The sequence below is a fragment of the Muntiacus reevesi genome, chromosome 2, assembly GCF_963930625.1.
Source record: "Muntiacus reevesi chromosome 2, mMunRee1.1, whole genome shotgun sequence".
NCBI lineage: Eukaryota > Metazoa > Chordata > Mammalia > Artiodactyla > Cervidae > Muntiacus > Muntiacus reevesi.
The window spans coordinates 232,247,200-232,273,390 of record NC_089250.1 but is presented as its reverse complement, the minus strand read 5'-3'; the positions used below and the strand labels follow the sequence as shown (position 1 = coordinate 232,273,390).

General features: G+C 48.9%; 1 protein-coding gene across 6 annotated transcripts in view; it reads right to left on the bottom strand.

Annotated features, from left to right (window-relative positions):
- The window catches only part of NOD2 (nucleotide binding oligomerization domain containing 2), a 36,524-nt gene extending 19,387 nt beyond the window's left edge, over positions 1-17,137 (bottom strand). For 2 of the 6 annotated variants that reach the window (XM_065925305.1, XM_065925309.1), the window contains exons 1-4: positions 11,697-12,161; positions 10,058-10,524; positions 7,540-7,645; positions 2,816-4,631 (exon numbers count right to left, since the gene is read on the bottom strand). In XM_065925305.1, the coding sequence (XP_065781377.1) occupies positions 2,816-4,631; positions 7,540-7,645; positions 10,058-10,516 (2,381 nt within the window). In that variant the 5' untranslated portion in view covers positions 10,517-10,524; positions 11,697-12,161. Of the gene's footprint in view, positions 1-2,815; positions 4,632-7,539; positions 7,646-10,057; positions 10,525-11,696; positions 12,162-17,086 lie in introns of those variants that run through there. The other 4 variants (XM_065925308.1, XM_065925307.1, XM_065925310.1 and 1 more) reach the window with 4 other exon arrangements.
- Between the last annotated feature and the right edge of the window lie 9,054 nt (positions 17,138-26,191).

Genomic DNA, 26,191 nt, shown 5'->3' with positions numbered 1-26,191 from the left:
CTATAGACACCCTGACTGGGGGCTCCCTGTGGGTTAAAGCAAGAGTGAGGAGGAGAGAGAGGGCCAGGATTTACCTCTAGCCCTCGCCCTTCCAGGCTGCTGCCGCCTCCATCCTTCCAGGCACACCCGCCTCCCAGCCGATAACCATTCGCCCACCCCACCCCTTCAGGCCTTGCTGCTGGTGTTCAGTCGCTTAGTGTCCGACTCTTTGCAACCCCCTGGACTGCAGCACGCCAGGCTTCCCTGTCCATCACCAACTCCCAGAGCTTGCTCAAACTCATGTCCATCGAATCGGTGATGCCATCCAACCATCTCATCCTCTGTCGTCCCCTTCTCCTCCTGCCTTCAATCTTTCCCAGCATCAGGGTCTTTTCTAATGAGTCAGCTCTTCGCATTCAGGCCTAAGGAGGCTAACAGCCCTGTCCCTACCCCACCCCCAGGCCCAGGAGCCTGCATCATCCCTCTCTTCCTAACATCCCATCTGCTCTTCCTAACTACTGCCCAAGCTTTTGTAAGCTGTCCCTTTATTAAACTCTCCTCAAATCACCCAACAGCTTCCTCCCCATATATTCATATTTATCATATATATTAACTCTGTATCATATACATATTAGGGGCTTCCCAGGTGGCGCTAGTGATAAAAAAAAAAAAAAAAAAAAAAAAAACCTGCTTGCCCAATGCAGGAGACTTAAGAAATGAGACTTCAATCCCTGGGTTGGGAAGATTCCCTGGAGGAGGGCATGACAACCCATTTCAGTATTCTTGCCTGGAGAATCCCATGGACAGAGGAGCCTGGTGGGCTACAGAGAGCCAAAAAGAGTCAGATACAGCTGAACCAACTAAGGACAGCACAACACATACATATCAACTCTCTGTGATACATATGCTACATTATTATTATATTTAGAAACCCATGTCCTAATAACAAAAGCCACTACACAGTTTTTAATAGATATCCATGTACTTGCTCCACAGAGAAAAATGTCTCCCTGCATTGGTCCAGGGAAAGGTATGTCACCCTAATATAGTCAAGGAGAGGTTTGTTCCTTGCTCAGGGTACATATAAGGTCCCCTAGAGTAGACATAAAGCCCTGGAGAGGCTGGGAGTCGATTTTAAGTTTAAGCTAAAACTTCCGCTTTCTCAGGGGTTTAAAATAGGGAGCAGAAATCCCCTTTCAAGTCTGGAAGGGAAGTTGGGAGCCAGCAGCATACCAGCCACCTGACCTGGGTACGTCTCTGCCCTCGTCTGGCCTGTGGGTGGAGAGAGGCCCGCGGGGGCAGGGCACAGACGTTCCTAAGAGGGAAAGCTCACAGCTTCAGACGGGGGCTGAGAGCAATACGGCCGGGCTAGATCTCTCCACTACATAAAGAGTTAAAAAGCAGGTGAAACTCTGTGGCCACTGTCTGTCTCTTGGGTCTCCAAACTCTCATCTCATTGGGATTTGGAAGACTCTCAAGGGAGTATGGGATTAACAGGTGTGCTGTGCTTAGCAGCTCAATCACGCCCAACTCTTTGCAGCTCCATGGACCATAGCCCGCCAGGCTCCTCCGTTCATGGGATTCTCCAGGCAGGAATACTAGAGAGGGTTGCCATGCCCTCCTCCAGGGGCTCTTCCCAACCTAGGGATCGAACCCAGGTTTCCTGCACTGTAGGTGGATTCTTCACCATCTGAGCTACCAGGGAAGTACCCTACCAAATATAAAATAAACAATAAGGATTTACTGTATACCACAGAGACCTATATTCAATATCTTGTAACAAACTAAAATGGAAAAGAATAGGAAAATATACAGACATATATATATATATGTATGTATGTAACTAATTACTTTGCTGTATACCTAAAACAAATACAATATTGTAAATCAACTATACTTCAATTAAGAATAAGTTAATTAATAAAATTTTAAAAATCAAAATGAAATCTCTCATGGGGTGGAGCCACCTCTGATTTGAGGGTAGTTCCTAATACAGACACATATTACACCAAACTTTGCCTGTGACTTCAAGGCTGCCATGGTGCCTCTGAAGCCCATTCATAACACAGGTTGCTTGTGGGGGGCCAAGACTGGTAATGAGAAAGCTGTCAATTGTGAATCCCAGTTCTGCCATTTCCTGTGTGATCTTGGACAAGTTACCTTGCTTTGGAACCTAAAATCAAGGATGCTGGGGATAATAAGGGCTTCCCAGGTGGCATCAATGCCAATGCAGGAGACATAATATGTGGGTTCAACCCCTGGGTCGGGAAGATCCCCTGGAGGAGGGCATGGCAACCCACTCCAGTATTCTTGCCTGGAGAATCCCATGGACAGAGGAGCCTGGCAGGCTACGTTTACAAGGTCACAGAATCAGACAGAACTGAAGCAACTAAGGATGCATAGCACGGGGATAATAACATCCCTTCCTAGAGCCCAGGGTGGTTGTGGGGATTAAAGGAGGTAATTCTGGAACTTCCCTTGCGGTCCTGTGGTTAAGACCGCATGCTTTTTATGCAAGGGATGTGGGTTCGATCCCTGATCAGGGAACTAAGATCCCACATGCCTCACAGAGCAAAAAATATTTAAAAATAAATTAAAGGAGGTAATTCTGGGGAAACTGAAATACAGTGTCTGACAGTCGGGCCATTCCATGAATTTCGACTATCACTATCATAAGTTGAATCTAAGGTGCAGGCTGGGGAGGGGTCTCGGCTGGGTCTTTGCACACAAAGGGCTGGGCGTGGACTCCTGGCTCCCCGCATAAGGGGCTCCCCTACCTGCACCAGGACGGCAGCATTCCCACAGAGCCCAGCCAGCATCACCCAGCACCACTCACTAAAGAGCTCTGCAGACGCCCAGGCAAGGCAGCAGCTGCTCCACGCCGATGTCGCCCACAGAGTTGTGGTCCAGCTGCAGGGCCACAGGCCGCCGGAGGTGGCGCAGCACGAAGGCCAGGGCGGCACACTCGGCCGGTCCCACACTGCAGAAGGTCAGCTTGAGGTGCCCAACGTTCAGCCTGCGCGCGGCCTCCCGCGCCAGCCGCTCCTCCTGCATCTCGTACAGGCTCCGGATGAGCCAGAGGAAGCCGGGCAGGGCGTGCATGCTCTTGGCCTCACCCGGCACGGCGGGTGGGATGGAGCGGAAGTGCTCGCGGAGGCTGCGGGTCAGACACCGCTGGACACAGTCCCGGCGCCGCAGCAGGGCCGTCTCAGAGGCCTGGCACTCGGCCAGCAAGCTCCGGTGCTCCTGGGACAACAGCCCTGCCAGGAAGGCCCCTGTGATCTGGAGGTTGTGTGACTCGGTCCCCTGCAGCAAAGCGGCCACGCTGCCCTCTTTACATCGGGAGCCCCGCAGAAACAATTTGGGCAGCACCTGGGCCAGCGGCGAGTTTCCAGGCCTGTGACCTTGGAAGAGATGTCTGAGCGAGGATGGCGGGGTGTCTGCACTGAGGGCGAGGTAGTATGCAGCAAAAAAGCACTGGAAGGTGATATGCAGGAATTCCAGGGGGGCCGTACTCCCGGCTACAACCCTCTTGGCGCGCACCAGGAAGCCAAGAGAAAGGTCCTCACTGTCGACGTGTGCCGCCTGCAGTTGTTTGGCTGAGAACACGTAGCAGCACGTGCCCAGGCCCCAGAGAGCCAGGCGGCCGAGGTGCAGGAGCGTGGGGAGCCTGCCCTGAATCAGGCTGGGTCCCAGGCCATGGGTGGCTAAGGGTTGGGGGGAGGCGTGCAGCAGAAAGTGCCCCAGGATCAGCAGGTACATATCCGTGGTGGTCTTTGGGGACCCCTGGCCCTGCAGCAACAGTTCCTCGTGGCATTTGGACACCATCCAGGAGAAGACGGGCAGGTGGCACAGACCGTGCAGGGCCGAGGTGGCTCTGAGCAGGCAGAGGAGGCGGTCGGCCACCCCAGGCTCGCGATGCCGTTTCCTCAGGTACAGTTCGATGCCCTCTTCCGAGAAGCCCTTGAGGCTGAGTTCGATGCGCACGTGCTTTCGGAGGCTCGCGGATACCGCGCCTGGACGGCTGGTCAACACCTTGCGGGCGTTCTTTAGCAGGTTGCCCTGCAGAAGGTTGAAGAGCAGACTTTGGACTGATGTGGGGGCGGTTGGACAGCAGTGACGCTCCCGATCCGTGAACCTGAACCTGAACTCATCAAAGCCATCGAAGGTTAAGAGGATACGTTCAGGGTGGTCAAGGAGGACCTGGAAGACGTCCTGGGGGCCAAGGTCGGGCCAACAGCAGTGTTCGAAAAGCAGTGTCCGCATGCACAGCGGTTTCTCCAGGCACTGCAGCTGCCGGCAGCTGAACGGGAAGACAAAGAGAAATTCCTGGAAGGCCCGCCCCAAAGCCCAGAGCAGGTGCAGCTGTTGCAAGAGCGTGCTCTTGCCGCTGCCCGCCTCGCCCACCACCAGCACAGTGTCCGCCTCTTTGTTGAAATGGTCACGCGTGCTGAAGAGCTCCTCCAGGCCTAGGGTGGTAGGGCTCTGCTGCGAAATTCCAGCCACGCCCACCTCCGTCTGGATTTCCAGAACATTCTCTGTATACACTTCTTCCAGGCAAAGAGTCTCGGCTCCATCATAGGTGCTCAGGAAGCGAGATTGAGCTGATATAACGGTCCTCAGCTTGGACATGTACTTCTTACAGGCGGCATCTGGAAGACAGAAGAAGAAACAGAGGCGCTGGGACCATGGTGAAAATGGGCCCTGATGAGGGGTGGGCTGCCTCGGGGAAATGGGATGTGACGCAAGGGCAGTGCCCATCCTGGCTCTCCACTCACAAGCCATGGACTTTGAGGTTGGTCATGTAACCTTCCTGAGACTCAGTTTTCTCCTCTGTGGAACAGGAGAAGTGGTGGTCCCTACATTTTACAGGTAGGGACCCAGGTGAAAACTCGCGGATCAATGAAGATAATATTCTTTGTCCAGTGTCCAACACGAAGTGCTCAAAAGACATTGCCTAGCACCATTATCGTTACTGACATTGCAAAGAGCTGTAGAGAAGATCAGGAGCACCAGGCTGGGATCAGAAGACCTGCATCTTGATGTCTGTCCAACCATGTTGGTTCGGTAGACTTAGACAAATCCCCTCACCACTCAGCCTCAGCTATTCTTTATAAAGGGAAACAGAAGGCTTAAGGACATAGGAGCTCAGTTTCTGAAGTCAGATACACCTGAGTTTGAAATCTGGGTCTACCATCCACTTGGGCAAGCGTCTCATCCTTTCTGGCTTTAGCATTCTTATCTTTAAAACTGGGAACAATTCACACCTTGCAGGATTGTTTTAGGAAGAAATGAGAAAAAGGAGAGTTTAAAAGAATGATGACATACAGTTAACTCTCACAGAATGGTGTTTATTATCATTATGATTACTGGAAGCAGTAGGCACATCAGTGGCCCCTCTAAGGCACCCACATTTTGATTCACAGCATGTGTGAATATGTTAGCTTACTTGCAAAAGGGATTAGACAGATGTAATTAAACTAAAGACCTTGAGATGGGAAGCTTATCCTAGTTTATGTGAGTGGAGCCAGCAGTGGATGGTATCTGGGCTACTGGGGCGCCCAGATCAAGGACCTGGACAATATTCCCTAATCAAGACCTACTTCCCCATCCTCTTCATACAAACATCTGCAATACACATTCTCATGTCTAGGATATGTCCACAGGGGTGCTGTTTTTCCTTTTGTTGTTGTTCAGTCACTAAGTTATATCCGACTTTTGGGGACCCCATGCACTGCAACACGCCAGGCTTCACTGTCCTTCACTATCTCCCAGAGTTTGCTCATAGTCATGTCCACTGAGTTGGTGATGCATTTCATCCTCTGCTGGCCTCTTCGCCTTTTGACTTCATCATCCTCATATTATACCAACATGAGCAAACCACTCCCAGGGTCAGGGGTTGGTTCTTTTTATAGGAAATTGAGAAGTGATTGTCCAGAGCCCCAGGTGGTAGGACCACAGAGTATCACAGCCTCACTGCCCCCAACCAGGTACTGACCCATTTGTTCTCAACTCAAAGGCTAAAAGGTAATTCTCACAGAGCTCTCTGAGCACATTGAAGCTGTATTTATGGTCATTCAAAGGACAGGCCCTGTGATTGTTGTTTCCTCCTCTGTTCCCAAAACTGACGACTGTCTTTGCCCTTAATGCCACCTGGATAAACTAGGAGCACTGAATGGAGACTGCAAAATATATATTTTTTCCTAATACTGTGATTTCCCATGCAGGATTTCCAGCTGCCAACAATCATATCAAAATTCTCCAGGGGAAAAAATTTTAAAAACAAACACATGTCAATTGTCACCTTTGGGAATCTTGCACCATGGCACAGTGTTAACCATGCATTAACAGCCAGCTGAGGTTGATGATACCAACAGGAAACATTAACGAAGAGCTAAGCAGGGTACCATGCTCGGAGCTTTGCATCCCCTATCGTGTACTGATGTCTGCGTTCTGTTCTCAGGTGAGAGGGTGCAGACCCAGATGCCAAGCACAGGCCTCCAGGCATTCTTCCTTCAGGGGGCAGAGCCCGAGGTGATAAATCCATCTGTCAGCACCATGCACAAGTCACGGGGCCTTGATGGTAAAGAGCTTTCCTGACGGTAATACGGGAATAAGACACATGAGGCTTGCATCCTCTCCTTACAACCAACGAGCTCTTCTCCCAAGAAAAGAGGAAGTATAGGTGCAGATGGTCTAAAACCAGATCCATCCTCCCCTACCTTGTCACTCAGCCTCCCTGCCCTAGTTTCCACATCTGCAAAGCGGAGGAAACAATACCTACTTCTCAGGGTTGTTGCCAAGGACAGACATCATAAATAAAGCACTTGGCAGGATGCCTGGGATGTTCGGGCTGTGCTATCCGAGCTTCTCCCATTCCTGAGTTGGGTCGGTGACCATGCGAGATGAGAGATATCGCATTATCTAAATCCATTTGGCTCCTAAATTTCTGATGATGAGTAGCTAAACTGCAGAGATCAAGAGATACCAGCCATCAAAAAGTGTTTCTGTATCTTTCTAATACAAGTAACGAGAGAAGAGCCAATAAGAAAGGCCAGTATTAGCCCTCAAGACAAGGCTGCTCCAGTGATCACTCTGCAGGGTAAAAAGAAATAAAAGCAAACCTAACAGTACACACATTAATCCTCTCAACATCCCAATGAGACAGTCTTGTTGTTGTTATTGTTGTTTAATCACTAAATCATGTCTAACTCTTTTGCAACCTCATAGACTGTAGCCCACCAGGCTCCTCTGTCCATGGGATCGCCCAGGCAAGAATACTAGAGTGGGTAGCCATTTCCTTCAGGAGATCTTCCCATCCCAGGGATTAAACCTCCATCTCTTGCATTGACAGGTGGATTCTTTACCACTGGGCCACCAGGGATGCCCCCAAACAGTGGTGATGTTACCCTTAAAATGAGACGCTGAGTCTTAGGGAGGTTTGCACAGCCAGTAAGTGAGATTCTAGCTGACAAGTCTCATGCTGATGTTTTTGCTCTTCACCATGAATCTGAAAGTCTTCCTTTCCCTTTCTGATAACTGAGAAGAATACATATATACCTTCAAAAGGCAGGGCCAATGGGGCCGGTAATTCCTGAATACACTGTAGAAGAAAGGCAGCCAACCCATTTGCCTTCACTGTGGCGAGATCAAGGAGCCTTCTTGCCTGTGGGGAAAGCAAAACGTCATTATTTATCCAGAAAGGCAAATGGAGAGGTGTGAGAATGTCTCTACCCCCTATGGCAATGCCATGAGCCTCTCTCTTCCACCACAGTGAAAGGCCAGAAAAACATCTGTACAGTAAGATGCATTTAAAGAAGTCAATGCAGTATCAGGTGGTGAAGTGAACACTTGAACACACATCCAGTGTGGTTCCCTCTTAAGACTCATTGAAAGAGAGAATAACTTAAAAAAAAAAAAAGACATAAATCTATAAACCTACAAGAATGGGAAAAATAATTCTTGGAAGACAGAAATTACTTGAATGAGTAGTGATTTCTTCGAGTCTCTGTAATCCCCACAGGAACTACAGCGCAAGGTACAATGGTAGGTTTCAGGTGTACTAGTGATAGAGGACCACATACAGCTGTTTTAAGACACTTGAACATAAATACTCTGAACACTTTAAAGCAGCCTTGAGCAGGCTTATTCCATCAGTCTCAATCAACTTTACCCAAACTCACCTGGACACCAAACACATACTTCAAAAACAGACAAAAATCAAAACTAAAAAGTTCCCTTGACATTTTGAGACCATACACATTCCTTCATTTAGAGCAGTCTCATGGCTCCTCCATCATCTGAAACATTGCCCAAACATCATCAATGATTTTGCTCTTCAGAGATGCTATCAATAAATTACACACAAGAGCTTTCCAAAAGAAGCAAAAATTGATGTGAAATAATTTTTCAAGCAAATGTTTAAAATTCAAATGATAAAGCAGACAACACTGTAAATGAACTATACTCCAATAAATCTTTTAAAATAACATTATTACAAAATAAAAAATGAAATAAACCCACTCCATCCTAACACTGCAATGTGTTCTAATTCATTCATTCATTCATTCAATTATTCATTATTTCATCAACAAATATTTCTTGAGTGCCTACTATGTACAAGGTTTTCAGCACAATAAGCTTTAAGACAGAAACTGGTACATAGTAGGCATCAAAATAGATTCATATAATTCTAATTAATTAATTAATTCAATTCTAATTAATTAATTCAATTAATTAGTCTGGCCCTCTCATTAACTACTGTGAGCTTTTTCTCACTTTTTTGAGACTCAATTTCCCAATCCATAAAGTGGGCTGTTAATTACTATTCCATCTGCATCACTCTTTGGGGGAAAACAAAACAAAGAGCTTCAGAAATACCCCAAAGACATTTTTCTGTTCTTGTGAAATGACATTTTCAGAGGCAGTTATCATAACCCCGAATGTTTATGATCTAATGCAATTTCATATAGAAGTCCTATGTGGGCATTTAAACTACATAAGTACATAGTGTGTTGCATTAATTATTAAACACAGATTTAACTTAATAAATTTTTGTGATCTGTTGAGCTGTTAATTTAAAGCAGACAGCACTAAAAGTGAACAAGTACAGAATATCACCAGTGACAGAACTGATAGTAGCAAACAGTAAGCTAATGAGTGCTTGGTGGTGGTTTAGTTGCTAAGTCACGTCCAACTCTTGTGACCCCATGGACTGTAGCCCGCCAGGCTCCTCTGTCCATGGGATTTCTCAGGCAAGAATACTGAATACAAGAATACAGGAATACAAGAATTCCTTCTGCACAATAAGTGCTTACTATGTGCTAGGTACTGTTCTAAGAGTTATGTAGCTCATTGAATTCTCCCAAGACTTTACTGATGTTTCCCAGATGAGGAATCTGAGACAGGAGAGATTAAGGAATGAGGGTTTCCAGAGAGAAATCTGAAGCCACAGGCCTTGAGCCTGCATCATCCTCACTTCAGAATCCAAGATGCTCGCCACCCATAACAGCATCTCGCATCAGAAGTGGCATGATCCCAAAAATCCACAACAACTTTTATCTTCCCAGCTACCTTTATTTATTTATTTTTATTGATTACTTTTTGCCACACCATGCAACATGTGGGATCTTGGTTCTCTGAGCAGGGATCCAATCTGTGCACCTTGCAGTGGGGACGTGGAGTCTTAACCGCTGGACGGCCAGGAAAGTCTGCTGGCTCCCAGGTGGCACAGCAGTAAAGAATCCGCATGTTGGTGCAGGAGACAAAGGAGACGTGGGTTAGATTCTTGGGTTGGGAAGATCCCCTGGAGAAGGAAATGGCAACCCACTCCAGCATTCCTGCCTGCAAAATCCCACGGACAGAAGAGCCTGGTGGGCTACAGTCCATGGGGTCACAAAGAGTCTGACAAGACTGAGCACACACACACACACACACACACGCATGCACACACACACGCACCTTTAAAGGAGGAGGACTAGGACCCACATCTCCCCACAGGCCTGATTTCACGACCTGGTCTCAATAACTAAGCACACTTTTCCTCTGAATTCTGATGAGCCAAGAGGGAAGTGCTTACCCGCTGGGTTGACGTGAAGATGGGCCGCCTGATTTCATCAGTTTCGTACTGGTTGATGAAACCCCGCTGCTGTGCCAGGCCCAGCACACCCTCCACGTGGCCGTAGAGTCTCCTGACGATGGCCGGTCGGTGACTCTGCAGGTCACGGGCTGGGTGGGGTGAGCGGGGGTCCCAGGAGCTGGGAAGCTCGGGGGGCTGGCTGTCGGCCCGAGCCTCCCGCACAGCTGCAGTCAGTTGCTCACAGCCCCAAGCACCCTTATTCCAGACGGTGTCCAGGAGGCGCCTGGCCAAGTGAGAGATGGGCTGGCCCACGAGGCTGAGCCCCTCGTAGTCCTCCCAGGAGAGGACTTCCCGGGAAAGCAGCTGGTCCAGAATGCTCTCAAAGCCCTCCAGGGACCCCGAGACCAGCGACTCCACAAGTTGGCTTCTCTGTGTCTGAAAAGCATCTTGTGCGCACATTTCACAATCTGGGAGGAGAATGAGGTCAGCACAGGGCTTCTCAGAAAGCAGGCGGAGGGTAGTGGAGAGGGCAAGTCTGCCCCACCCTGAGGCCAAGCCAGCCACGGCTGTACCCTAAGACACTACCAAGGCAAGCTCCCCATTGTACAGATGTGCAAACTGAGGCCCAGAGAAAGCAAACTGGCTCGTGGTCTCACAGAGGGTCTGAAGCATCCAGGAGTTAAATTAAGGCCCCTGGCTTCCACATCTATGCGTCATCCCTGGTTTAACAAGTGTATGACTTCCCTGGTGGTTCAGTAGTTAAGAATCCACCTGCCAACGCAAGGGACACAGTTTGAACCCTGGTGCGGGAAGATTCCAAATGCTGCAGGGCAACTAAGACTGTGTGCCACAATCACTGAGCCCGCACCATAGAGGCTGCATGCGGCAACTACTGAAGACCGTGTGCCCTAAGTAAAGCCTGCGATCTGCAACAAGAGAAGCCAGTGCCCTGACAAGCCCACGTGCTGCCATTACAGAATAGCCCCCACTCACTGCAACCAAAGAAACCCCACGGGCAGTAGTGAAGAATTTTTGGTGCTCTGCCAAAAGTAAATAAAATTTTTTAAAAAAAATTTTAAAAGGATTCCGTTAATATTGGGAGCAATGTCTCCTGAGGAATCAGGGAATCATTTCTCAACGAGAGGTCCTTTCTATGCTGGTTGGATTCATGCTACCATAGCTCTCTCTTCAATAATGGCTAATGTTTATTAATTAATCACATATAACGTGTCAGGCACCATCCTAAGCGCTTTTGATTAACCTTCCCAACCACTCTGAATTTGGTACTAGGATCAGCCCCACTTTACAGATGAAGAAACTGAGTCACAGAGAAGCTTGGTGACTTGGACAAGGGTTGAAAGCTAGACGAGGTAGAGCGAAGATCTGAACCCAAGCAGAGCAACTCCAGAAAGCATGCCTTTCATTCCCTTGTATTTGGGTTCCCTACAGAAGCCCAAGCCCAGACCTGTATACATAACCCACGGTGACCCCCAGGGGCAGACCCAGAACACTGCTATAAAGATGTCAACCCAGGTGAAGTGAAACTCGTGGTACATTTCAAAGCCTATGGATGCACTCACTCCAGTCTACTGCTCCCCTCCCCAAATGCCGAGGCCCTCCCCTCCCCACCACCACACACCGTGTGCTGTCACCTCTGTCAATGGCTTCCTCTGGGCTCAGCCTTCAGACTCTGGGTCCTGGGAATCTGCCGGAAGCGATCTCACAGAGTTCCAAGCTCTGGCAGGGTCCCCATGTGGCAGAGAAAATCTCTCAGCAGGTTCCCTTCTGTGATGGTCACGGAGCCCAGGGATGTGGGCTGGTGCAGTGCCCACAGAAAGTGAAAGTGAAAGGACGTAGGCATAGGAACCAAAGAGGAACTCCAGCGTCTGTCTACAAAACAGGGACCTTCCAGGAGACTCAAAGGAACAGACGCCAAGGGGCTTGGAAAGTCTGCCTTTTCCCTATTGGTTCTTTATGTGCCCAACTCCCTTCTTGGCCCAAGTGGAAGCCTGGGTTTTACTCATCCTGGCATCTCTAAGCCTGGCATGGAGCTGGGCCACGGGGAAGTACAGTGGGAATGTTCATGAATCAAAAACCCACTGAGGGAAGGGGTGGGGCTGGAACATTCTGTACCCGTCCTCATATGCCAGCCAAAGGAAGGGAAAGGACAGATCTCGGCTCAGAATCCTGCCAATATGTAGGCTGGAATTCCTGTGCTGGCCAGACGAGGAAACTGAGGCAGCCAGGTGGCCCACGTGTCTGGCAGCCTCGGGAGCTGTGACTCCCCAGTGCGGAGGCCTCTCTAAACCAGAAAGGAACACAGTTCTCTCCGGCCAAGCAGGCCTCCTCCCAGCGCCCAGTGCCAAGCAGAGGCGTCCAGAGGGCAAAAGTGGGGAGCGGGGAGAGGAGAGAACAAGACGGGGTAGGACAAGCTCTGGGCTTGACGCTGGAGTGGCTCTCGGCTGTGAAAACACCAGCTCCATCACCACGCCTGCCCAGGTCCTCCAGAAACAGCCCAGAAATGGGGTCAGCACTTCACCTCGGACCCAATGCCTAGAAGACACGTGTGCAGCCCGGAATTAAAGAAGTTGAAGAATTCAGATGAGATAGGGCATTGCCTGCCCCTCTCAACCAGAGGAGGCCTAAGGACGAACAGCGTCTCTCTCCTCTGCATGGGGAGAATCTGGATCACTCAACCCCCAACCCCCAAAGATCATTAGGCTTGGAGTGCATGCTCAGTCGCTTCAGTCATGTCCCACTCTTTGTGACCCTACAGACTGTAGCCCTCCAGGCTCCTCAGTCCATGGCTTAGAGTAGGCATGATGCCCAAGTCCTCTGCAGGCAGACCTTAAGTGGCACAGGACTAGCAGGTCTCGATTTGCCCATAGACTCCATGTCTTTCCTGGGGAAACCCCCTACAAGATGGGCAGAGGCCAGAGTTGGCCAAGCAGATGTGAAGAATTACGTAATTCTCAGCAGTTCTGGCACAAAGCCTTCGGCCTCCGCCATGCCCTGCACAGAGAGACTCCACCAAGCCTAATGATCTTCGACACACCCACAAATACGCTCACCAACAAGGGGATCAGCTACAGCCGGGGCCCTCTGCAAGCACTCCAAGTCTGGGTCAGCCGACAGATGCTTGAGGCACGCATATCAGACTTGTGAGGTCAGGGAAGCCGGAGAAGGAGGCAGGCCCTAGCCCAAAGGTTTGGCAGTCTATCCTCCCACCAAGAGCTGGAAAGTCCCATCTCTGTCCTAGCCTTCTTCCAGAAACCTCAGAGCTGGGAGAATCTCCAAGAATCAATCTTGCCAGCACTCTGTGTCTAAGAAGGCATTGTCCTTTCTCATCCTAAACATCCAGGGCAAAAGACCTGGCCCGTTGCTGTCTTCACTAACCAGTACAGGAAGTTCTTCATCATGTCTAACCACAGTTTTTCCTGCTTCAGTTTAAACTGTGAACGATAGAAAACAGATGTCCTCTCAACACCTATTTCATAAAAACTGTCCCTAAAACCCTACCTCTTGCCCCTTTATTCCCTGCCCAGACTTCCCTTCTTCCGACTAAATCAATCAGCCTCTCTCCATTACCTCTTCTTCTCCACTTCAATTACTGCAACTTTGAGGTCATTATAGTCTTTTCTCGAGGAAGGTACGGTCTCTGCAAAGAAAGGGGCCCTTCCTTGCTGAAACAGAGGGTCAAATGGAAAGGGCAACCCACACGGGGCCTCCGCTTATCACCAAGCCGAGGGCAAGCCCTGACCCCTCCTTCCTTCCTTAGACACAGCCAGTCTGGTTTCTCTGGAGCCCTGAGCCATTTGATTTGCCTAAGTGCTGAAATCTCAGCCCTGCTGGACAGCTGCAGATAGGAAAGAGAGGGAGGCCCCAGAAGTTCAACTTCTGAGCTGTCCAGCTCTCATCAGGGGCCACGCCTCCCCTGGGACATTGGACCTATGGCCCCCTCACTTACTGCAGTATGCCCCATTCCTGCCCCCTTCACCAAGCTTCTCACCAGGAGAGCTGTTCGCAGCAGCACATACACATGGTGTAATTTCTCCACCTAACCCCGTTTCTCTGCCCCCTTGTGACTCCTGAGCTGCTGTCTGTACCGCTCTCCTCAAGTTCTCCCCTCCTGTCCCCTTTGGCCTCCAGCTGCTTTTGCCATGGTCACTGGTGACCTCCAGGTTGCTGGACTCTCAACGGTCACATGCTGGCTCTGCCAAAGGCATATGTCATCATCACTCCCTCTCTTCTCCCTGAAGCATCTTCTGTGTTCCCTCCAGAAAACCTCCCACTCTCTGATTTCTCCTCCCATCTCATTGGCTGTTCTTTTTTCTCCTTGGCTAATTCCTGAAGCTGTGAGCCAAAGAACTCCCTGGTGGGACCTTTTTTCTCTGCATGACTCTCTCCCTAAGTGAGCTTGTGGCTTTAAATACCAGGTATCTGGTGATGATGCTCTAAATTTCATTTCCAGCTCCCCACTAAGTTTTTCCAGCTGCCTGATGGTATGTCCAATGGGCATCTCAAACTTCACAAGCACAGAACCAAACTCAAGATCTTCCCCCTAAACAGGTCCCATTTCAGTCTATGAAAAACAAAAGAAAGTGTCAGTCACTCAGTCGTGTCTGACTGACTCTTTGCAACCCCATGAACTATATAGCCTGCCAGGCTCCTCTGTCCATGGAATTCTTCAGGCAAGGATACTGGAGTGGGTAGCCATTCCCTTCTCCAGGGGATCTTCCTGACCCAGGGATTTAACCTGGGTCTCCAGCATTGTGTTTCCAGGGAAACCCTATTTCAGTCTATGCTCAGCCCCCAAATTTTCCAGCCACCTTAGACTCCTCCTTTCTCTCAAATCCCAAATTCTATTGCCCCCTACCTTCAAAATATATCCCAAATCTGAAAATCTGATATTTTTCATCACTTTTCTGCCATGGTACAAGCCCCCCATGGTCTCTCCCCAGAATGATAACAGTGGTCCCCTCAGTGGTCTCCCTACCTTTCTGCCTTCACCTCTCTACAGCCTCTCTCCTGCCCACAGCCAGATGAACCTGCTAATCCCTAAGTCAGAGCAGGTGATGCTCTGCACAAAGACCTCCAGGGGTTCCCAGTGTACTCAGAGTGAAAACCAAAACCCTCAAGGCGGCCTTCAAGACCCCACCCTATGTAAGGATCCCCACCTCCCCACCCCTTACCTCTCTGCATTCATTTCCTACTCACACTTCACGGGCTCCTCACCTACCCTGCTCCAGCCACACTGACCTTGCTCCTAGAACAAGCCAGACCTGCTTCCACCTGTCATACCTCTGCCCCAGAGCCTTTGCATATGCTCTTCCTTCTGTGGGCACACGTCCTTTCCCCCAGATATTCACATAGTTTCCCCCTCACCTCCTGTAAGGCTTTGCTCAGTTGTCACTCTCTCAGAGAGGCCCTCCCTGACCAAGCTGTATAAAACCACAATGCATGTGTGCTGAGTCGCATCTGACTCTTTGCAACACTATGGGCTGTAGCCTGCCAGCTCCTCTGTCCATGGGATTCTCCAGACAAGAATACTGGAGTGGGTTGCCATGCTCTCTTCCAGGGGATCTTCCTGGAGACCCACGTCTCCTGCATTGGCAGATGAGTTCTTTACCACTGGCCCCGTACCTCATTCCTCTTGCCTGCTTTCTTTCTCTCTATGGCACTTCTTACTACCTGACATATCATGTATTTACATGTCATGTACATGTCATGTATTGACTGTTGTTCAACTCCTTTCCAGAAAATGAACCCCATGAGGGCAGGGAATTTTATCTGATGTTTTCTTTGCTGTACCCCCAGTGTCTCATCCAGTGAACTGATCAAGACTGTGTGAACAAATTTAAAAAATGGATTTTCTCTGCATGGTTCTAGGAGGCAGAAGTAGAGCCAAGGGGTGGAATCTGCAAGCCACAGATTTTTGACTAAATGAAGTCAGAACTGCAGGACGCTGAACAGCGTTTCATAAGTAATGAGCTCCTCAACACTGAGCATATGTAGTGGAGGGATCGTGCACTGGGTGGGAGGTTAGCAGGCTAGATGGGGTCCCCTCCAGCCTCAGATCTCAGAATGCTGACTGGTGAAGGGAATCTGAGTAACCAGTCAACTTAGGAGCAGAGTGATTAGGAGAGTGAAGCAACAGGAATGTCACTCTGGTCTTCACCAATGGGGTCTTCTCCCCTCTAGGGAACAAGGACCCTGTGCCCAGAGAACAGCCTGTGGGGAGATGGAGCCCACCACTGGGGGAAGCCCAAGAGCTCAAAAAAGAGGGAGAGAAGCAAGAACAGACTGGGAGCCAAGGGTTCAGCTGGGGGAGCCCGCCTGGAGGAGATGGAGGAGGCGTTTGAGTTTGTTGCAAAGCAAGGAGGACCAGATGGCTGTCCCTCAACGGGAGAAAACGAGAGGATGAACAGCACAAAAGATGTGGCTCTTGGCAGGCCCTGGTGTGGGTGGGTCTGGGCAGAGACAGGACTGGGGATGGGCGGGGGTCTCTACACCCACCAGTGGGGAGGTGGAGTTAACGACAGCTAACAGGCCACAGGCAGGATTAGAGAGCATCCGGGCACGCTCGTTTATACCCATCCACTCACAAGCAAGGTGAAACTGGGGAAACTGAGGGAGAGAGGAGGAGGCTGGACAGAAAGTAGCTCCCGCTCAGAAACCTGAAGCCTGGCCGGCCGACGCCTCACAACTTCATCGTGGACGTGGACGTTCTCCCTACACACAACTTCGACCCCCAAATCACTCCACTCTATAGAACTCAGAAGCTCCGGGCAGGAAGTTCTGCTCACGCCGCTCACCCTCTAGCCTCCTCACGTTTGTAGTCACAGCCCGCCAGGAGGCTCCCCAACCTCCAGACGGCCGCTTTCCTTCTAGACCCCAAGACTCCCGAAGGGGAAACCGAGGCAGCTTCATCGCGAGCCTGGCGGCCTGGACGGCAGTCAGGTATCCCAATCCCAGAAGCGGGACCCCGCGGCGCCCGCCGTCCCTTGCCCTGGGCTCGGGAGCACTCACCCCTGGCAACCGGGTTCCTCGGCGCAGCTTAAATCTCCACTCGCCTGCTCCGCGCCGGCGAGACTAGGCTGCCCTGGCGTTCGGCCCCGCCCCCATCCCGGCCCCGCCCCACCCTGGACACGCCCCTTCTCGACCACGCCCCGACTCGCCCCGCCCGCTCTACCCGGCAGCCCCACCGCTCCCGGCCCCGCCCCCCACCTCCTGGGAGTCGAGAGCCAGAGGGACCCTGGGCGGCCTGAGCACATAGGGCACACACATACACGCGCAAAGATACACTATGAATTGAAAAGCTAGGTAAGCTGTTGGGGTCAGTATTACCTGCCCCCGCTTTGAGGGTCAGTAAGTCAATAGTCGTCTTGTTTTTGTTCAGTCGCTCGGTGGTGTCCAACTCTTTGCCACCCCTTGGACTGCAGCAGGCCAGGCTTCCCTGACTTTCACCATCTCCCGGATCTTGCTCAAATTCATGTCCATCAAGTCGGTGATGCCATCCAGCCATCTCATCCTCTGTCCTCCCCTTCTCCTCCTGCCTTCAATCTTTCCCAGCATCAGGGTCTTTACAATTAGTCGAGTCTTCGCATCAGGTGGCCAAAATATTGGAGTTTCAGCTTCAGCATCTGTCCTTCCAATGAATATTCAGGACTGATTTCCTTTAGGATGGACTGATTGGATCTCCTTGCTGTCCAAGGGACTCTCAAGAGTCTTCTCCAACACCACAGTTCAAAAGCATCAATACTTCGGCTCAGCCTTCTTTATGGTCCAATTCTCATATCCATACATGACTACTGGAAAAACCATAGCTTTGACTACATGGACCTTTATTGGCAAAGTAATGTCTCTGCTTTTTAATTTGCTGTATAGGTTTGTCATAGCTTTTCTTCCAAGGAGCAAGCGTCTTTTAGTTTAATAGCTCCAGTCACTGTCCACAGTGATTTTGGAGCCCAAGAAAATAAAATCTGTCACTGTTTCCATTGTTTCCCCATCTACTTGCCATGAAGTGATGGGACCGGATGCCATGTTCTTAGTTTTCTGAATGTTGAGTTTTAAGCCAGCTTTTTCACTCTCCTCTTTCACCTTCATCAAGAGGCTCTTTAGTTCCTCTTTGCTTTCTGCACTAAGGGTGGTGTCATCTGCCCATCTGAGGTTTAGTCATCTAAAGCCTTCCTATTGTGAAGTCCCAGCAGAGTTCTCTGGAATATGATGGTTACATGTTAGGTAACAGTGAACAGGGCATTTAAACTTCCTCTTTTTACATTTTTCCTTCAATTCTCCCAAGTTGAGGCAAACCATCTCAGTTTAGTAATAACAGGGCTTGAACACCTCTCTAACACTGCCTAGTCAAGTTGGCTCTGTGACATTACCTAACTAAAATTTATCATAATTCTTTTTTACATTAAATTTATTTTATTTTATGATTTCTTATTTCTGGAAGTAATTGCTGCTTTTTCATTGAATGTATTGCTTCACCCTGGTGGCTCAATGGCAAAGAACTTGCCTGGCAGTGAAGGAGATGTGGGTTCAATCCCAGGGTCAGGAAGATCCCTTAGAGAAGGAAATGACAACCCACTCCAGTATTCTTGCCAGAGAAATCCCATGGACAGAGTAGCCTGACCAGCTAAGGTCCACGGGGTCAGAAAAGAATTTGACATGACTTAGGGACTAAACAACAATAATAATTAGTATAAATGGTCCCTTTAAAACATTTGTACTTAGAAATTTTTAAATGCAAAGTCAATTTCAAGAGAACACAAACTGACACTGACGTAGTGCTTTACAGACATTGAGTTAATCCTACCTATAGGATATTGGCTCAGTTCAGTTCAGTCACTCGTGTCCAACTCTTTGTGACCCCATGGACTGCAGCACCCCGGGCTGTCCTGTCCATCACCAACTCCCAGAGTTTACTCAAACTCATGTCCATCAAGTCGGTGAGGCCATCCAACCATCTCATCCTCTGTCCTCCCCTTCTCCTCCTGCCTTCAGTATTTCCCAGCATCAGGGTCTTTTCCAATGAGTTGGTTCTTCGCATCAGGTAGCCAAAGTATTGGAGTTTCAGCTTCAGCATCAGTCCTTCCAGTGAATATTCAGGACTGATTTCCTTTAGGATGGACTGGTTGGATCTCCTTGCAGTCCAAGGGACTCTCAAGAGTCTTCTCCAACACCACAGTTCAAAAGCATCAATTTTTCAGCACTCAGCTTTCTTTATAGTCCAACTCTCACATCCATACATGACTACTGGAAAAACCATAGCCTTGACTAGATGGACCTTTGTTGACAACGTAATGTCTCTGCTTTTTAATTTGCTGTCTAGGTTTTTCATAGCTTTTCTTTCAAGGAGCAAGTGTCTTTTAATTTCATGACTGTAGTCACTATCTGCAGTGATTTTGGAGCCCAAGAAAATAGTCTGTCTCTGTTTCCACTGTTTCCCCATCTATTTGCCATGAAGGGATGGAACTGGATGCCATGATCTTAATTTTCTGAATGTTGAGTTTTAAGCCAACCTTTTCACTCTCCTCTTTCACTTTCATCAAGAGGCTCTTTAGTTCTTCACTTTCTGCCATAAGGGTGATGTCATCTGCATATCTGAGCTTATTGATATTTCTTCCAGCAATCTTGATTCCAGCTTGTGCTTCATCCAGCCCGGCATTTCGCATGATGTAGAATATTGGCTATCATTACTCTGACCTACAGAGGAAGAAACTGAGGCACAGAAGAGTTGATCAATCGATCCAAGTCCTGACAGCAGAGCCCAGATTTGCTCCCAAATGTCTGACATCAAAGTTCATGCTCAAACCACCACCCCACTCTGCCTCCAGGTAAATACCTACATGGGTGGTGCACAGTTGGCTGAGTTAGAAGGACTGAATCTACCCCCAGGAAAACCCTTGCAGATGGTGTACAGATCCATCTACGAGGATGTTCAACACTCAGTAGCTCAGTTGTGTCTGGCTCTGTGCAGCCCCTTCGACTGTAGCCCACCAGGGTCCTCTGTCCATGGGATTTTCCAGTAAAGAATACTGGAGTGGGTTGCCATTTCCTCCTCCAGAGGATCTTCCCGACCCGTGGATTAAACTTAAGTCTCCGTGTCTCTTGCATTGGCAAGTGGATCCTTTATCCCTGTGCCCCCTGGAAGACCCTATAAGGATGTTTGCCACCATCTTATCTGTAACAGTCAAAAACCAGAAGCCTCCTAAATGCCCAGTTATAACGAAAAGTGACAGAGCAACTGAACCTGGAAAACTTACCTGATTTATCTTATCTCATATCCCATACCCATCCTGGGATCAAATTTGTCAACTTGACCTTCAAAACAAATCCAGAATGCAGCCACTTCTTACCATATCCACCATGACCATTTGAGTCCAAATCACTGTCATTTTCACCTGGGTTATGGCAAGAGCGCCCAGCCATTCCCCACGAATCCAACTAGTCTCTCTTCTGTCCCAGCCTTGCACTGAACCCCAGTCTCCACTTCAGTCTGCTATTCCAAGCAGCCCGCCCATCTGCCAGTGTCCAGACTTTTCTACAGTTAGGCCCAAATGAGGCACTAATGTCCTTACATTAATAGTTTGGTCCTCACACCTGAACTTTGCTCACTCTCTGCCCCAGTGGGAGACAACAGGTTGAACAGCATAGACGCTGGACTCAAGCGAACCTGGCTTTGAATCCCAACTCGATGCCCTTTGATCAGTTATTTAACCTTGGCCTCAGTTTCCCTTACAACTAAACGGTGCCCACACCCCAGTCCCCACCATGCTATGTCTCAGGATAACCATAGCGGTGCCCCCCAGCCCACTCTGTCTGCAGCCTTAATTTAAAAACCCTGCAATATTAAGAACTTTTGAGATTTTGTAAAGGCTAATGCGTGTATACCTAGCTATGAAAAAAAAAACAAAATTGACATGACCAGGTTTTTCATCACCTGTGAACCAACACCTCACCAGTTTGGGTTTTCTTTGCCAAACACGTGAAGTTATGCCTGTGATGGATCAATTCCTATTGAATTTCTCAAAAGTGGTGTTGAGGCAGGAGATGGGCTCCTGGCTAGACATTACAACTAGCTTCCTGTTTATGTTTCCTGAGGAAGGAGGCATGTGGGCTCTAGGCTAGATATTTACAACCAGTCTCCTGCTTGCCCTTCGAGATGGAAATAGCAACAGGAACAGGGTAAATGGCTGGACTTTGTCTCCTGTGGACACTTTAAGATAACGGTTATGGCAGGGAGAAAGAGGGACTAAACCCTGTTTGATTAAAAGATCAAGAGGTCACATATTTCCCATCCCTGGGGCAAAGGAGACACTGCACATGCGCACAAAGGTTCTCTGGGAGTCAAACAGAAGAGGGCACCAGACTATAATAGGTGACATTGCTGTTGTTAAGTCACTAAATCCTGTCTGACTCTTTTGCAACCCCGTGGATAGTAACTCGCCAGGCTCCTCTGTCCATGGCAAGTATTCCCCGGGCAAGCATACTGGAGTGGTTTTACATTTCCTTCTCCAGGGGATCTTCCCAACTCAGGGATCTAACCTGTGCCTCTTGTGTCTCCTGCAGAGGCAGGAAGATTCTTTACCACTGAGCCACCAGGGAAGCTCTTTTAATCAGTGATGCTGCTGCTGCTGCTAAGTTGCCTCAGTCGTGGCCGAATTTGTGTGACCCCACAGACAGCAGCCCACCAGGCTCCTCTGCCCCTGGGATTCTCCAGGCAAGAATACTGGAGTGGGTGGCCAGTTCCTTCTCCATTAATAGGTGATACTCCGACCCTAACCCCCATAGGCCTCTGGGTTGGAATCCATTTTGGAAAAAATGTTGCATGCACCTGTTGGGAAGGGTCCTAGGGCAGGGCAGGTGTGGAAAAAGAAACCAGATAATTGGCCAAAGATAAGCCAAGACCTGGAAGAACTGTCCTATATAAATGGTTTACCAGTCTCTTCACTGCACTCTTCCTCATTTCGGGGGATGCCCACCCTTTCCCTCCCGGGGTATGTATTTCTGCCTTGCTTGTATCTTAACAAATTGTTTCTCTGGGTGCTCTCCCACTTGTTGTGCTTGCCACTAATAATAAACTTTGCACCTGTTTTTACAGTTCTTGCCTCCTTGAAATATTCTTGCTTTTAAATGGAGGCAAAAGCCAGGGAAAATTTGCTTCCAGCCTCTAGCACTCGCTGGGCTCGTGGCTAGGATTCCTGGTTCTCATCCAGGCTCAGTTCAGTTCACTCACTCAGTCGTGTCTGACTCTTTGCAACCCCATGAACCGCAGCATGCCAGGCCTCCCTGTCCATCACCAACTCCCTGAGTCCACCCAAACCCATGTCTATTGACCAGTGATGCCATCCAACCATCTCATCCTCTGTCATCCCCTTCTCCTCCTGCCTTCAATCTTTCCCAGCATCAGGGTCTTTTCCAATGAGTCAGCTCTTCACATCAGGTGGCCGAAGTATTGGAGTTTCAGCTTCAGCATCAGTCCTTCCAATGAACACCCAGGACTGATCTCCTTTAGGATGGACTGGTTGGATCTCCTTGTTGTCCAAGGCACTCTGAAGAGTCTTCTCCAACACCACAGTTCAAAAGCATCAATTCTTCAGCACTCAGCTTTCTTTATAGTCCAACTCTCACATCCATACATTACTACTGGGAAAACCATAACCTTGACGACACAGACCTTTGTTGGCAAAGTAATGTCTCTGCTTTTTAATATGCTGTCTAGGTTGGTCATAACTTTGCTTCCAAGGAGTAAGGGTCTTTTAATTTCATGGCTGCAGTCACCATCTACAGTGATTTTGGAGCCCAGAAAAATAAAGTCAGCCACTGTTTCCACTGTTTGCCCATCTATTTGCCATGAAGTGATGGGACCAGATGCCATGATCTTAGTTTTCTGAATGTTAAGCTTTAAGCCAACTTTTTAACTCTCCTCTTTCACTTTCATCAAGGGGCTCTTTAGTTCTTCTTCACTTTCTGCCATAAGGGTGGTGTCACCTGCATATCTGAGGTTATTGATATTTCTCCCGACAATCCTGATTCCAGCTTGTGCTTCCTCCAGCGCAGCGTTTCTCATGATGTACTCTGCATGTAAGTTAAATAAGCAGGGTGACAATATACAGCCTTGACGTACTCCTTTTTCTATTTGGAGCCAGTCTGTTGTTCCATGTCCAGTTCTAACTCTTGCTTCCTGACCTGCATACAGGTTTCTCAAGAAGCAGGTCAGGTTGTCTGGTATTTCCATCTCTTTCAGAATTTTCCACAGTTTATTGTGATCCACATAGTCAAAGGCTTTGTCATAGTCAATAAAGCAGAAATAGATGTTTTTCTGGAACTCTCTAGCTTTTTCGATGATCCAGCAGATGTTGACAATTTAAACCATCTTGAACATCTGGAAGTTCTCGGTTCACGTAGTTGCTGAAGCCTGGCTTGGAGAGTTTTGAGCATTACTTTACTAGCGTGTGAGATGAGTGCAATTGTGTGGTAGTTTGAGCATTCTTGGGATTGCTTTTCTTTGGGATTGGAATGAAAACGGACCTTTTCCAGTCCTGTGGCCACTGCTGAGTTTTCCAAATATCCTGGCATATATTGAGTGCAGCACTTTAACAGCATCATCTTTCAGGATTTGAAATAGCTCAACTGGAATTCATTACATCCACTAGCTTTGTTTGTAGTGATGCCTCCTAAGGCCCACTTCACTTCACATTCCAGTTTGTCTGGGTCTAGGTGAGTGATCACACCATTGTGATTATCTGATTGTGAAGATCTTTTTTGTACAGTTCTTCTGTGTATTCTTGCCACCTCTTCTTAATATCTTCTGCTTCTGTTAGGTCCATACCATTCCTGTCCTTTATCAAACCCATCTTTGCCTGAAATGTTCCCTTGATATCTCTAATTTTCTTGAAGAGATCTCTAGTCTTTCCCATTCTGTTGTTTTCCTCTATTTCTTTGCATTGTTCGCTGAGGAAGGCTTTCTTATCTCTCCTGGCTATTCTTTGGAACTCTGCATTCAAATGAGTATATCTTTCCTTTTCTCCTTTGCTTTTTGCTTCTCTTCTTTTCACAGCTATTTGTAAGGCCTCCTCACACAGCCATTTTGCCTTTTTTGCATTTCTTTTCCATGGGGATGGTCTTGATCCCTGTCTCCTGTACAATGTCACGAACCTCCATCCATAGTTCATCAGGCTCTCTGTCTATCAGATCTAGTCCCTTATCTCTATTTCTCACTTCCACTGTATAGTCATAAGGGATTTGATTTAGGTCATACCTGAATGGTCTAGTGGTTTTCCCTACTTTCTTCGGTTTAAGTCTGAATTTGGCAATAAGGAGTTCATGATCTGAGCCACAGTCAGCTCCTGGTCTTATTTTTGCTGACTGTATAGAGCTTCTCCATCTTTGGCTGCAAAGAATATAATCAATCTGATTTCGGTGTTGACCATCTGGTGATGTCCATGTGTAGAGTCTTCTCTTGTTTTGTTGGAAGAGGGTGTTTGCTATGACCAGTGCGTTCTCTTGGCAAAACTCTATTAGCCTTTGCCCTGCTTCATTCTGTACTCCAAGGCCAAATTTGCCTGTTACTCCAGATGTTTCTTGACTTCCTACTTTTGCATTCCAGTCCCCTATAATGAAAAGGACATCTTTTTTGGGTGTTAGTTCTAAAAGGTCTTGTAGGTCTTCATAGAACCGTTCAACTTCAGCTTCTTCAGCGTTACTGGTTGGGGCATAGGTTTTCAATTCCCAGGCAAGGAACTAAGATCTTGCTTCAGGCCACAGCTCATTGCTGCCTCTCTGAGATCAGTGTTTCGGTGTTGGAGTCCCAAGCTTGTCACACACCTAGAGCAGCAGTGAGTAGTAGGTTACAGTGTTCAATTATTTGCCCAATGTGGAATGCTTTGGTGCTGAGAGATCGTTAATTTAATCTCATGTTGCAGTTAGAGCAACTGACATTGAGAGAGGCCGGTGGCCTGGCCAGGTTTCACAATGAGTCAGGAGTCAACAGACCAACCTCTGCCCACTCATTCATTCATTCACACAATTACTGAGCACCCATTAAGCGGCAGATGCTGCGGTGGGTACTGGGGACAGAATGCGGACACAGACCAAGTCACTGCAATCACAGCATTCGAGATGGGCACTAAACAAGGAAGCAAAGCAATGATGGGTCCAGACAGAGGCATCAAGGAGGGCTGCACAAAGGCGAGCCATGGAGCTGCCCCCTGGAGATGAAAAGGAGAAAAGCCCGTCATGGAGGGAACCGAGAAAAGGGCATTGCTGGCTAAAGGAATTGTGAGGACAGAGGCTGTGCAGCACGTTTGAGGAACAGAAAGCCGTGTGGCAGCCGTGTGGTAAGTGATGCTGGGGGCGGGGTTGTGAATGAGGTCGAGAAGTGAGCAGCCAGCAGATCACAGAGGGTGCTGGTTAGGGGGGATGTGGTGGGAGACCAGTGAAAGGTCCAAGCAGTGTGAATTCTGGGAGAGTCGCCTAGACTCTGCGATACCAGCACTTCCCTTCCTGAGTCCCCAGGGCCTCTGGGTGTTCCCTCTTCACCATCTGATTGCAGAACTGCAGTGGGGGCATGCCATTCCTGTCGCCCCTTCCACCCCCATGACAGTGGGATCTTGTCCATCCTTGTAGACACACAGATGTCCTCTACCTTGTAGAGCCCTGTCCTTCAGAGAAAAGCCAACCCCTGGAAGGTGGCCAATCATGGCCTCTCCTGGTCACTCTGGCCCAGCTAGGTCCTTACTATGCAGGTCAGACACCTCTGCATGGCTGGTGATTTCCAAAGAGCATCCCCCGCCCCCAGAAAAGGAAGCAGTGACTTCTACACACGCCTCCCCAGGGTTGCTGGTTGCTGGCTGAGAGGCTCACAGTGCTGCAGAAAAGGGCTCAGAGTCTACACCGGCCTCTTGCAGATCCCAGGCCTAGGGTTGGACTCAGAGAGGAGAAGAGACGGAGTTCCAGCCTCGTTTTACACAGAGCCTGCCTCGCCATAACGCACCAGGCATTCCCTGCGGCAGTGCATGGAGCAGGTGAGGGAGATACAGCCCCTGCACCGATGGGGCTCGCCAGTTAGCAGACCAGAGGCACACTATTGATGACCCAACTCCTGAGACTCTGCCACGTGTGGAT